General features: G+C 36.5%; 1 protein-coding gene across 1 annotated transcript in view; it reads left to right on the forward strand.

Annotated features, from left to right (window-relative positions):
• Nucleotides 1–479: 479 nt before the first annotated feature.
• Nucleotides 480–13983, forward strand: part of LOC135195655 (ammonium transporter Rh type A-like) — a 55279-nt gene continuing 41775 nt past the window's right edge. The window contains exon 1 of the mRNA XM_064222026.1: nt 480–910. Coding sequence (XP_064078096.1) covers nt 576–910 — 335 coding nt within the window. The 5' untranslated portion in view covers nt 480–575. The remainder of the gene's footprint in view (nt 911–13983) is intronic.

Consider the following 13983-nt stretch of genomic DNA (forward strand, 5'->3'; position numbering starts at 1 on the left):
TATCACCAATGCCCAAAACCAGCTATCACACTGCACCTTTCACTTCCATCTTACTTGAACTCACTTCTGTGATATTAAGGCACCTCTTATTTCACACCTATTCTACTCGGTATATCCAGCACTTCCGGGTCTTCGTCTACTTCCTTCCAAGCAGTTCCGAACCAACTTCTTTCATTCACTATACGGGAGTAGTTTTTTCAAAACCCAAAGATACTTTATTTTACCGTTGTATATCTTCGTTATTTCTCAGGATTTCAGCTCTTCTTACTCCTCACGAAGGACACAATTTCCATAACAACCTATCTATCCTGAACATTCCAACTTAAAAGGTTTAAGAGACTTCAGTTCTCTCAACTTCCCTTCTCTTATCCTGCTATATCCTCTGTTACGCCGAGGTGAAATTACCTACTTCTATTCCACCCTTATCTCTACTTATATAGTTCCATCATCCTTATTTCTACTTATAATCTACTTATAATTTTCAACCAAATTTATTTATTTCTTACATTCCATATTCATAAATATCAGAGCGAAATCAAGCCTCCCAAGCTTTTCTACGGAACCGCAGCTCAGCCATGCCGGTGGGTTGTCTCAAAGCCGCTAATTCGCCGCCACCCACTCGCTTCAAGGACGACTGCTGCGCTCCGGGCGTCCACCTGAAGGGCTTGAGTGTGACTCTCGCACGCAAGCAGCGCCCGGCCATAGGCTTCTCCCCGGAACAGGACCTTGAGAGGAAGGGCGTCGAGTCAGAGGTCAGAAACGACTGTGATCTATCGATTCCGGTCGAGGGGCTGAACAGGACCCGGGACGACGACCACGACGGGCAGCCCCTGTGGTGGCTGACGAGGACGTCCTCGTCGATTCTGTTGGTGCAGGGCGTCTTCGTCACTCTCTTCACTGCTTTCGCCAGGTGACGTATGCTTGTGGTGGCAATCTTAGGCTTGTCGAGTCAAGGCTTTCTTTCCCTTACGGTAGGCGAAAACGGACATCGAAGATCAGGTTGATCACACTTTAGTATGAAATGCAAACTTCAAAATTTGTTTGATTTTAACAGGATAATGAGTATCAGACTACTAGATAAACAAGCAATTTCACTTTCGCACTCAATTGTAAATTCATCTGCTTCGCAAATGTCAAACAAATTTTATCTTTTACACAACACCGAAACTTCACAACATACGGACGAATATTCGCTAAATCTCACGATGTGCACAAAAGTAACTTTACTTCATACTCTTACAAATCCAAACTCCACCGTAGAAAACTTTATTAATAAAATAATGTTCTCACCCTACTAGACAGTCTATAAATTGTCCATAAACGTACCCGAGAATGTTAGCAACTAAAGGTCATGCAATCTTTTAGGACAGATTCATGTAGCTTATGTGATTTCTACTTTACCAGTCTCAAAGTGAACTAGGATAGGATAAGGAAAGCCTGGACTAACCAGAATCTTTTCCTTAAATGTCAAACTAACTCTTTGAACACTTATATCGTGCTGCTAGCAAATGTTAAATAAAATCCCAGAGGATGACTGCAAGAAAAATCAAACAGCAGAATTCAAAGCTATACATCTCATTTCCCATGCTTTTATAAAATATTTAGGGCTTTCACTTACTAATAACGTGTTCCTGCCAGTATTTTGGTGAACAAAAATGCTAAAATTAATTATAGATTTATCTAACCATTTTGCACATTTAGTTCTCAATAAAAAAAATTTTTTTTTTAGAAAATTTTCCTTGTCTTAAATCACCTGACTTCGAATTGATGAAAAAATATAAAAAAATAGAATGCTTCGTAATGTTATAAATGTATAAAAGCATCGCATTTTATACGAAAGGGGATGCATCATACATACAAAACATACCTTACTTTTACGTCACCGTTGATGTTAGCTCAGTTTTCAGGCCTTTTTAACTTTTATTTTACCTTACCACCAAACCACATTTTAAAATATCTAAATAAACATGTAGTACTCTACAACAGTTTTGAATACCTATGTGAGGACCAGAGATTAAGACAGGTAGCTGGTAGTACTGATGATTTATTTACAGACGAACTGGGTTGACATAGACAGGTGCGGACGGATAAGTGGTACAGACTCGCACCGAGAGCAGAAATGACTCAGACAGTAGATTTGTGTTCTCTTACAATCATACATTTAAAGATGATAAAGCATACAAATAATGAAATTACATGTGTTATACGTCTGCGGAACGGCCGCGGAACGTTCTATCGGATAGAAGTAAGAACAACGCGACTTGATGATTGGATACAATAAAAAATAGGGAAAAGCGTTGTCCTTACACCTATCCTCTTTCGTGTTGCTAATACTGTACCAATCTGAATAAACGAAATATTTTCTTATAGATACATTTGTATAACTGTAAACGCAAAGGAAAGACCATGTAAAACGAAAACCATATTCACTGCAATTACGAGTTACACCTTTAGACCTACGCCATTTACAAGTCTAAAGAAATATCTAGAATTTAATTTAAAAATACTTTACATTAAGCTGGTAACACACAGGTTAAAATCTGTCTCACTGCTATTGGAAGAAGCCTATGTGGCATAGTTTAATAATAATAATAATAATAATAATAATAATACATTACATACATTGCAGACCATTCGTTCGATGTCATAATTGGAGGCCGATGTTCTTACTCAAGTTTTAGTACGATCAGAGTACAAGATTAAAAATAAGGATTGTATGAAAACTACTTCAGACGAGTTGGCATAACATTTGGGCTCTTGTCGACAACAACCGTCCTATTTCGCCCAAGTGAATTTTACGGTAGTCTGCGCATATCATTATATAGGCTAAATACTGTATATGCAATGCATTCCATTTTGGCCGTTTCCTCAAACACACTACAGTTTAAGCTTGGATAGCAGTTTCTTTGCTAGAGTATGCCTAAAACCTTTTCGAAGCTACTGGATTAAGAAGTTATTATATTGTAGTCATTTGTTTTACATACACGCTATGAAGTTTCAAGTTCTTGTCATTCAAGATTAAGGGTCTTGACTGGGAAGGTCAATATCTTAAATATCTTAAATATCTTCAAAGTGGGAAAATTAAAAAGAACAGTACAATACGTTTTTTTGAGCAATGATAACAGGAGTCCCCCATTATTTCTAGGATTCATCACACCGAAGAAAGCCATTGAAAACTCTTGTCGTTATTGCCAGTATTGTCCCAAAACTCTCTTCGACCTAACTGAATGTCAGCGCTCTTAGCACTCGGAACGATTATCGAAAATTTAATTTAAAAAATGGTTAATTCCTTACGATCAATAAATGTTATATTTACAGGATTACAAAATTTGTGCTATATTAGTTTTCTTAGGTTTCTTTGTAAAAGCTTTATCAAGAATTTCTAGGCTTAATAGTTTGATATCTAGATTTAAATTTTTTTTGCAACTGTATGGGCCAACCTTAACAGTAGGCAGTTTAAGATCTCCGGATGTCAGATCTTAACATCGCAAAGTTATACTGTTCATCAGTGATGCCAACCCTTCTAACCTTACAGGAGACGAGAAATTACCCTACATGGCCGAAAATGACCCAACATTTGCGGCTATGATAATACATCTTTAAATTATATTTATATGCAATATCATGAATACTAATAAGCATATTGATCTAAACTTACTTTGTTACAATTACCCTACACCTGAAAATATTGCCCTGCTCTCCAAGATTTTGCCTAGATTACCCTACAATTGGCAACACTGCTTTTAATGCCCTGAGACGTCCTATTAAAATGGTTTATGGACGCTGATCAAAACCATAGTTACCACAACATTTAAAGCAGTAATACCTCACTCTGTAGAATCATGAAGCCTGTCTACCAATGCTAAACCGTTATACTCCAAATTGTTATTTTATCTGGGTGTACATTTGCAACTGAAAAGTGTTTTAATAATTTACTGTATGCGAATTACACCGTTAATATTCGAAATAGGATATTGTTATTATTGTTGAATGTAAGCTGAATGTAACTATCTAAAACCCGGGACGCAGTGTTACCATACAAAAACACCACAGGCGGATGGACAGATGGAAAAAAAAACGAGTATAGGTAAAAACATTATCTTGCTGGTTACAGAGATTCGTGACGTGGCTTAAGGCCTTTTCAAGCCACGAGCTTAATTTTCAGATGGGGTTGTTTGGAGGTGGATGAGGTAAATCACGAATGTTTCAACACGGAACTGCTAGGGCACGAGTTCTAGGCCCAAAAGCTTAGATCGGAATATAGCATTTAAGTCAAAAGGCCAAGTGCTTGGGCCTTTAAAGTCACTCAGCGCAGAAAGGAAAACTGACAGGAAGGTTTAAAAGGTGATACAGGTGGAAAACCTCACTAAGGAACAATTGATCGAGAGGATGGAAAGTCAGATGGAAGATAGAGAACATGAAAATTACCGGTATATTCAAAGGAAGGAAAGGGGTTGCAGCTAAGGGCCAAAAGTTGGCTACAATGATCCTACAGTACGGCAGCATATTCCCGAAGTCAACTTGAGCTTCGGCCAGACTCCTCCCCTACCTCAACTGTGGGCGGAGACTCATATCTTGCTCTCCTAGCAGACGACGCATTTCGCTCCGTCATTAGCTTATTTTGTTATCTTTATATTATTTTTATGTTTTGTAAACATGAAATTGTGATATATATCCATATTTTACTAAATAAATCAATATTATTCATAAATATAAATTTATATGCCAAAGTTCTTTAGCGAAAGTGTTTCGATGTGAACGGATGCTATGACAATTACACATTTCATCGTAACTGAAGCTCAAAATGTGACAGTTAATGGTATTTCCAGATAATATTATATATATTTACTTGATTAATATGAGTAATAAATGACGATCGTTTCCTAAACCCGAAGTTTTGTTTACATTCGTCAGCTGACGTGTGGCCTAACTCCTATTTTTCTTTTAGTATTATACGAGAAGGAATTTGGGAATTTGTAAATAAATTTTTGTTTTTCATAGAGTAAACATCACATTTAGTGATGGCAAAAATACTTTATATTGTTTTGTTTTTATCAGTCAGCCTTTTGATTTTTCTCTAACTCTTGATGTAGCCTAACCTTAGAAATTTTGTTTTTAATTTCTTTTATGAGGGCATAAAAAGTGCAAATTCAGTCATGTAGAATATAATATGTTATAGGGTGGGGGAGGGTTAGATGTTAAGTTTCAACTTTGCTCACAAAAGAGGAAGAGATGGTACCAACCCAATTGGCATTACAATGCTGCATTACAATATTCAGAAAATGATTGACGATGGGTTAGGCTGTAAAGGGAACTAAACTCAAATGTGGCACAGTATGACGACAAAAACCACAAGCCCCAATGTACTGTATGCTATATCTTGCTTTAGAATTGCTTAAAGAAAAATAATGGTTCATGTAAGGGAAAACACCCATTTATTATGATCAATGTTTTGAAAAACCAAAGGCACTAAAGGCAGTGCCAATGTGGAAAAAAATGGTGCGTAAAGGAATGTTGGTGAAATTATTAAAGGAATTTATATGATTTTTCTCAATTTTTACCCTTGCATACACTTCTGCACATGTCAAAATTGTACAGGCTTACCTTAATTTCAGTACTTAGTTTGTGTTCCTTCATTTTTGCTCTCTGATATATTCACAACTTGGAGCTTCAAGTAGCCTGCTGTTTTTTCTAGTCCATACATGCTTTTCCTGTTGTTACAACCTGCTCTACACTGCAGTACAATGTGAACTTTTATGTACATCAAGCATGGACATGAAGGGGATTTTAAAAAATAAATGTCTTTACTTCAGCCTCTATTGCGTAAAATTACAAGTTAATATATTGTAAGATTATTATAATAAATGGCATGGAAAATGAAACAACAATCAGTGTGATTGTAGCAGTAGAATAATAATAATAATAATAATATGTTTTATTTCAGCTCGGGGCCATATACATTGAGTATACAAGATACAGACAGTAACATACACAAATCTAGATACATGAGATATGATAAAATAGAAAAAGAAAATGAATAATCGGCACTTATCCATAATATAGCTGAGGTAGCATAAAAGCTAGTAATCATCATACTGGTAATAACAGTAATAATATTGGTGAGAAAAAAAAATGCATTGCGAGTAATAACAGTTGGTGCACATATTATATAACTCAAATTTCAACTAGAGACCTTAGGTGGTACAGTAGTCAGGTCCAGAGGGCTTAATACATAAATTAAATGTAAATAAAACTTTAACTTGATAGGAATCACAGTAATAATGAAAAATTAAAATATCAGCTATAAATGTAATAATGACAAAAACTGCAGATGACATCTTGCCAATACAGAGATTAAGTCCTTTAGGGGACAAAGGCCTCATTTTCCCATCTTTCCCACAATTTAGATCTTCTTCTTGCTTCACTCCTTAGGATGCTTTGTATGAGCGAGTTGCTGCTGTTTCTCACTCGGGTTACCAGACTGGACATTGTTCGCCTAACAATGATTTTTTAAATTGTCCAGGTGGTTTTCAATGAACATCTGTGTGGCGGAGTGGTAGCGGGGAGAGTGTTTGTGAGGCGTCTCAGAATGTCATTGTGCACAACAGTGATGCGTCTCAAGGTCTCGGGTATAGTTCGTCCAGAGGGAAACACCCATAGATACTGTAGCAGTTACGAGCGGAATAGAAGCAGTTTTCACGTCTCGGTGACAGAAGGCAAACCTCCTTGCAATCATGTTGCCAGCTGCACATAGTTTACGACGCCTCTGTTCAATGTCTGCCGTATCTTTTAGGTCGTCGGTGATAATGTGACCCAAATACGGAAATTCGTGCACAAATTCCAGCCGATGGTTTCCGAGGAAAATTTGAGGTTCTGCAATATGCTTAAGCGATCTCGGGAGCAGCGACATACACTGGTCTTGGTTTCGTTGTAGATTATATCAAATTCCTCTGCATATTGGCGGCAGGTGTCGATGAGTTGTTGGAGAACCTTGCACTGATGGGGAAATCAGAACCATATCGTCGGCGTAACAGAGGTTGTTTATAGTTGTTTCATTGACGGTGCATCCGATTGGGAGCGAGTTCAGTTTGACATCAAGTCATCTGTGTACGTATTAAACAGGTAAGGAGAGAGAATGCCCCCTCCTGCGGAGCCCGTTTAGGGAGCCGAAGGTGTAAGATAACACGTTACCCCATTTGACACAGAATTGCTGTGTGGAGAACCAGCAATGTAAAATGCCAATTAGGTACAGGGGTGTGCCCCTTTTATGCAGCTTCAGGAAGAGCTTCAGGTAGTTTACTCTGTCAAATGCTTTTCTCACATCTACAAAACAAAGGAAAATAGGAGAGGCTGATGATAGGTAGTAATTAAGCAATTCTTTTCAGTATGTAGATGCAGTTTGGGTGCGGTTTTGAAGCTTGGTTTGCTTTAAAACCCGAACTGGTTGTCAGTGGTGTGTAAAAAGGGGAGAAGTCCTAACTAGAAGAACAGACTCAAGTATCTTCGATGCGATCGTTGTGATTGCAATCGGCGGTAGTTGCCAGGGTCAGCTGCATCCTTTAGCTTGTTTTGTATTAATGGTATCAAGTGAAACTAAGTAGGGAGTCTGGAAGAACCGTGAATTATGCACGCATTGAATAGGGCAGCTAGCAAAATGTAAATTATCGGATGGCAGAGTTTTGAAGGCCTCTGCAGGAAGACCATCACAGCCGGGCGATTTATTATTAGGTAGGCTGTTTATGGCATCGCTGATGTTACCTGGCGTAATACGGTCTGCAAAATGAAATTGAATGTTGTCAGTAAGGAGTTATTCTAAACATCCCTTCGGGAAATCTTGGCTCATTATTAGGCAATTCATGGATATTGTTGAACGCTGATCGCCCCACATACTTGCAATAGCTTCGTCTCCGACTGCTCCCCTACTCTCTGTGATAGCTTTTAGTTTTGGGATTTAAAGACTGGATATCTTCCAAAGACGAGGATAATCACCAGATTCTAAGTTTCTAGACATTGCATCGGCTCTTAGTTGTTTTTCATTTAGCCTGCAGTGCTTAAGAGCAAGTTTGAACTGCGCTCTCGCCTGTCTCATTAGCAATGCAGTGTGCCCTTCTCCCTAGGGGCTACCATTTTGCCTCCACAGTAAAAAAAACATTTCTCGTGAGTATGTTATACAGATCTTTAACCAAGTCATTCCATCCAGTATATTACGAGAATTACCTTGACGAAATCTGTAGGCAGTCCTGCCCGAAGCAAGCAAAGCGGAGATTATGTTCGAATAGAATTCATTCAGATCCCTCTTGTGGTGGTCATTTCTACAATTTGTGTTAGTACAAAGTAAGGCGTCTGCCGGTTGAACTATTGACCGCAACCTGGTTTCCTTTTGGTCGCCCTAAAGTCTCTGGTTTCTGTGGTTTTTAAAATCCCAGTTTACCGCTGGTGGTCGATCAGTTAGGGGGTTCACGGTAAGGGAGGGTTGGGGTACTGAATGACACCTGTAATGGGATGTGATCGTAGCCCGTTGCAAGATCATAGCGAATATTGCAGGTCATAATAGAATCATGAAGTTGTGGAGATGTGATGCAGTGGTCCAGCCAGGAAGTTGTAATAGCGTCCGCTCTATTATGTACATATGAATAGGAGGAGGGAGGGAGGAGCATTACATCGCTAATTGGTTTGGAGAGCATGATTTTGTTGACAGAAGCGAGTAAGTTCATTATAAAATTGTTTTGTGTGGGGTGAGAATTAAGGTCCCGATTATACAAATATGATCAGCAGGAGAATCATGAATAATACTGTGTAATTCCCCTAGGATCATGCAGTAATGATCAAAATTATTGTTATTTTCCCATGGCATATAAACATTAATAATTAGGATAATCGAGTTCCCTACTGTCCACTTGAAGCCCCAGCAATCTGTCACTCCTGTAGGTCATCACCTTTATCGTATTGTCTAACGATTTGTGCCACAGGAAAGAAAGGGCTCCTTTCGGGCGACCGGCTAGGATTTGATCTATAACTTGCATCGATGAAGTCGAGAAGGTTCTGTAGTCTTCATGAATTGAATCGCATATGGCAAGGTCATGTGGCCAGAGGAGCGTTTCTTGCAGTGCAATAATGCCTTTGAAGTTTTTGCAGAAACATGTTTAGAAGAGGAATGTTCCGCTTGAGGCCAAAGATATTCCAAGAGATTATGTTTAATGTATCCATGACTACTCAGAAGATGGGAGATGAATGCGCTGATCATTTGGGTGGATGGGGGGTTAGCCAGGGGAGGGGCAGTCACTCGCCGTGGGGGGTTGGCTGGCACTTGCGGTGGAAATGACCCTGGTTGGAGTGTCAGTAAGTTTCCCCTGGTGGTGGTTGATCCGGATTAGCTGTATCTTGAAACTAATATAGTTAGGACGAAATTCTCGCCTTTAAGAACGTCGAGGTGTTGAAATAGGCAGGTAATCCTGTAAGCCACTTTATGTTTCTTAATCCTGCATGGGATTTCGTAGAGATGAGTGGTCAGAGCCAGTAGATACATCTTTCAAAAGACGAAATTTCATGTCAGCGAATGAACGACATAGCGAGTGAGTAGTACGTAAAGGCAACAGATGGCCTAATATAAATAAAAATAATAAAAACAACGAAATAAGCTAATGACGGGAGAAGAATGAAGAAATGCAAAATGCGTCGTCCGTCGTCTGCAAGGAAAGTGAAATGTCTCCGCCCACGGAAGTTATGCCATACGTCAGCTGACGAATGTAAATAAAACGAAGCTCCTTTCCTATCAAGTAATATCAAGTAAAATGCATTTTGAGCTTCAGTTACGATAGAGGTTTATCTCTAAACGAATTTCTGTGAATCGAATAAAGTATTGTAAAGAACACAAATAACGAGATTTACCATAAAACCTTATTATTTTCTTTGATTCGTTTTTATGGATTTTCAAAGAAAACGAATACTTTTATTTTATGGTAAACAATAGTACAAAGGTGTTTTGCATAAAAAATAAAACCAAACTAAATTATAAATTAAATTAAGAAGCCTTTAAGAACTCAAATATTATGGTAAACTATATAGTAAAAAGGTATTTTGTATTAAAAAGGTAAAACGAAACTGAAATATAGATTAAGAAACTTGAAAGGCACCACACTTTATGGTCCTAGAAACATGAGAGGAGTGCTTCCCCAATATATTTTCATAATAGACTTTGGATTGATTATGGGTTACAAACATTGATACAATATTTATAAAACAATGTCTACATATGTAAATACATATTAGCAGTGGCGGCTCGTCAGGAGGCACTGTGGAACTGAAGCACCCCCTATAGGTTTCATAATATATATGCACAAAATTATGAATATATACATGAACATGAGAAATTATCAATAATTCTTTATAAATGATTACCATTCTCTTGTTTTTTAAAATAATAATTGAAACAATACTGGCGCTCAGCAGTTGTTATTTTGCTAATAGAGTGATAATGCAGCCAGCTCGCACGTAAGGATGATGGGACTGGGAGCACTGCCCTCTCGAGCAGTGTTAGCCTAGCTGTTGGGGGGCGAAGGTGCGATTTGAAATTCGTCAATAGCTTAATCAATGTGTAGTATTAGTGATAGTGATCAAATTAGTGACGATACTAATATGTAATGTAATGAGAATAATAAACTCAGTGGTAAGTTGCAATAAGTGGGGGAAAAAAAAAATTATAAATTCAAAATAGCTTTCGACAGCGATTGTGTTGCCTTCCTCAGAGAGAGAGAGAGAGAGAGAGAGAGAGAGAGAGAGAGAGAGAGAGAGAGAGAGAGAGTGTGTTTGTGTATGCATGCGTCTGTGTTTTTGGGTGTTCTTTAGTCCTTTCGTTTTATATAGGCCTATGTTATTTTATTTTACTGTCATACTCAGTTTCGTACTATCTTAATGTTTTTGTTTTCGAGTTTTTTCTTTTTTATTGGTTCACTGATTTTTATTTTGCTACGCTTAGTTTACATAGAATTAATATATTCTCAATTTTCCGTCAGTCCGTCCGCCAGCCTCTCCGCTGCCGAAAGTTACTGCTTTGAATTTTAGTATTTTAATACTTTTTCAGTTTTGATTACAGTTTCAAATTTGATTAGGGTAATCATCCATTAGTAATCAGTCACAGTCCAAGAATAACAGAACTTGAAGAAATTAAGTTTTCGGCATTGTTTACAGTGCCATATATATATATATATATATATATATATATATATATATATATATATATATATATATATATATATATATATATATATATAGGATATGTACTATATAATGTGTGTTTATGCAATCAATAACAAGGAATTGAAAAAAATATATATAACAGCACCCCTATGAATGATAGCCAGGAGCTGCCACTGCATATTAGGTCCGAATCGGCCAATCATATGAAGGTCCGAATAAGCCTGTTCCCGTTATGGGGAGAACAGGCTTATTCGGACCTTGGTTGATTCGGACCATGTACTGGCTCATTCGGACCTTTATCCTGGCTTATTCGGACCTTCATCTGATTGGCCGATTCGGACATAATGTGCATTGACGGCTCCTGGCTATCATTCATAGGGGTGCTGTTACATAATTTTTTTTCAATTCCTTGATATTAACTGCATAAACACATACATTATATAGTACACACACACACACAACATATATATATATATATATATATATATATATATATATATATATATATATATATATATATATATATATATATAGTGTGTGTTGTGTGTGTACTATATAATGTGTGTGTTTATGCAGTTAATATCAAGGAACAGAAAAAAAAAATTATGTAACAGCACCCCTATGATTGATAGCCAGGAGCCGTCAATGCACATTATGTCCGAATCGGCCAATCAGATGAAGGTCCGAATAAGCCAGGACCTTACGTGCGAGCTGGCTACATTATCACCCTACTAGCAAAATAACAACTGCTGAGCACCAGCAGTTCCTCATATTGTTTCAATTATTATTATTTTTATTTTTAAAAACAAGAGAATGTAATCATTTATAAAGAATTCGATCGAAACAGGCTCGATCGAGCAAGATGATTTACATGTTTTTTAAAAACAACAACACGGAGACTCGAGTTCCTCTAATCTCAAGGCGATGAAAAGTTACTGAAACAACTCTAGGTTCGAATGAACAAAGTTAATCTCTCTCTCTTTTCATACTACGTTATATGTTCTTTTACATTATGTTATGCAGAAATCTGAACACACATTTTAAGACATCCTAGCTAAGGAATCTGAAAAATGTTACAAAACTCTATATACAACATTTTATACAGTCAAAGATGGGATATATGCGTTTTGAAAGTAGTAATATATATAATATATTTTATATATATATATATATATATATATATATATATATATATATATATATATATATATATATATATATATATTGTTACGAAGTGCCAAGTATCTGGTTACTACACTTACCATTCATTTAATGTTACCTCACAAAAGCCAGACACCTGAACCCTCATAACACGTTTAAACGACTGAATACTCTAAAGGCAACAGTGATCCCTTAACACTTACCAGTATTGCAGAAAATCAGACTTAAGTTCATCAAAACAGGTGTGAGGTAATCTTGTAAGTAATTAAATTAATCAAAGGGCATCACTCCATCAACAACTTTCAAACTCTAAGTATTTCCCTGATTTCAGAAGTATAAGTACTTCCCTGGTTCTAAGTCACTTCAAATAAATTGAAGGAAAGCAAATCAATTACCACTCTATGTTTCTACCTAACATAAATCATAATCAATAATAAATTATAAATATACTGGTATAAAAAATAAAACTTATAAAAATTTTTAAATACAAAATTATTATCAAATTCAAAATTTATAAGTGAAATTCACAATATCAGGGAAAATTACTGTTACTTGAAAAACAAAGTAAAGTTTAATTAATTCTTGAATCAAAATTAAGTAAAATTAAATCAAAATTAATTTATCACAAAATTCAAAGAAAATTAATTCAATCAAATTCAAAAGTGTTAGGCAATAATTGAAATCAGAAATTAATTCACAAGTACTAAACAATAATAAAACTTGAAAAGAATTCTAAGTAAATGCAAATTAATTCACAAGTGTTAAATTTAATTAAATGTGCAATGATTAAGCAATGAAAATAACTAAGTCAATTAAATTGTGAATGCAAATGAAAATATAAAACAAAAAGACACACTTCAATAAGAAAATGAATAAGTGCACAAACAATGGAACAGACACAAACATAAAATACGCAATGTGTAAAAGTGTAAATCTTTTTCACTTAAAAACACTGTAACCAACAGTTTTTACCAAACCTTCACAACCATCGGTTATTAGTTAACCACAGTTCCTATCAATTATTAGTTAAACACAATTCCTATCCGTTATTAGTTAAACACACTCCCTATCCATTATAGTTGCAACTAATTAAAAACATAACACACTTTACCTTGGTATACCAATTTCTTTCTTTGCTTTGCTGCAGGCTTGATTCACACTTTCACAAAAACCCAGGCGCCGTTAAGAAATGTTTGTTCAGATTCCACAAAAGAAACTAAATAATACTAAATAAACTCTAAGAAATATCAAATATTAAATTCTCACAAGTTACGAGTGACCAAATTTACGTTACGTTAATATAATCTCGATGTCGAGAGAGAGAGAGAGAGAGAGAGAGAGTGAGAGAGAGAGAGAACTGACTGCCTCAAGGTCTCAAGATAGAATGAAATCTCTTCCTTTATGGAAATTCGACTAGGCAGATGATACAAAAATGTTCTTGACACGAAAGCTTCCAGTAGCTTGGAAATCTGATGCAATCTTCATAAAGAAATGTGTAACATCCACGTGGGACTTGACAAAGATATACGCGTACGAGTCCAGTCTGTTAAAAAAAAAGAAAGACGTACCCGACTCGATCGAGACGGAGAAGTCTTATCACGTACGATGACAGATTCTCCAAAACAC

The sequence above is a fragment of the Macrobrachium nipponense genome, chromosome 16 (assembly GCF_015104395.2).
Source record: "Macrobrachium nipponense isolate FS-2020 chromosome 16, ASM1510439v2, whole genome shotgun sequence".
In the NCBI taxonomy this organism is placed as follows: domain Eukaryota; kingdom Metazoa; phylum Arthropoda; class Malacostraca; order Decapoda; family Palaemonidae; genus Macrobrachium; species Macrobrachium nipponense.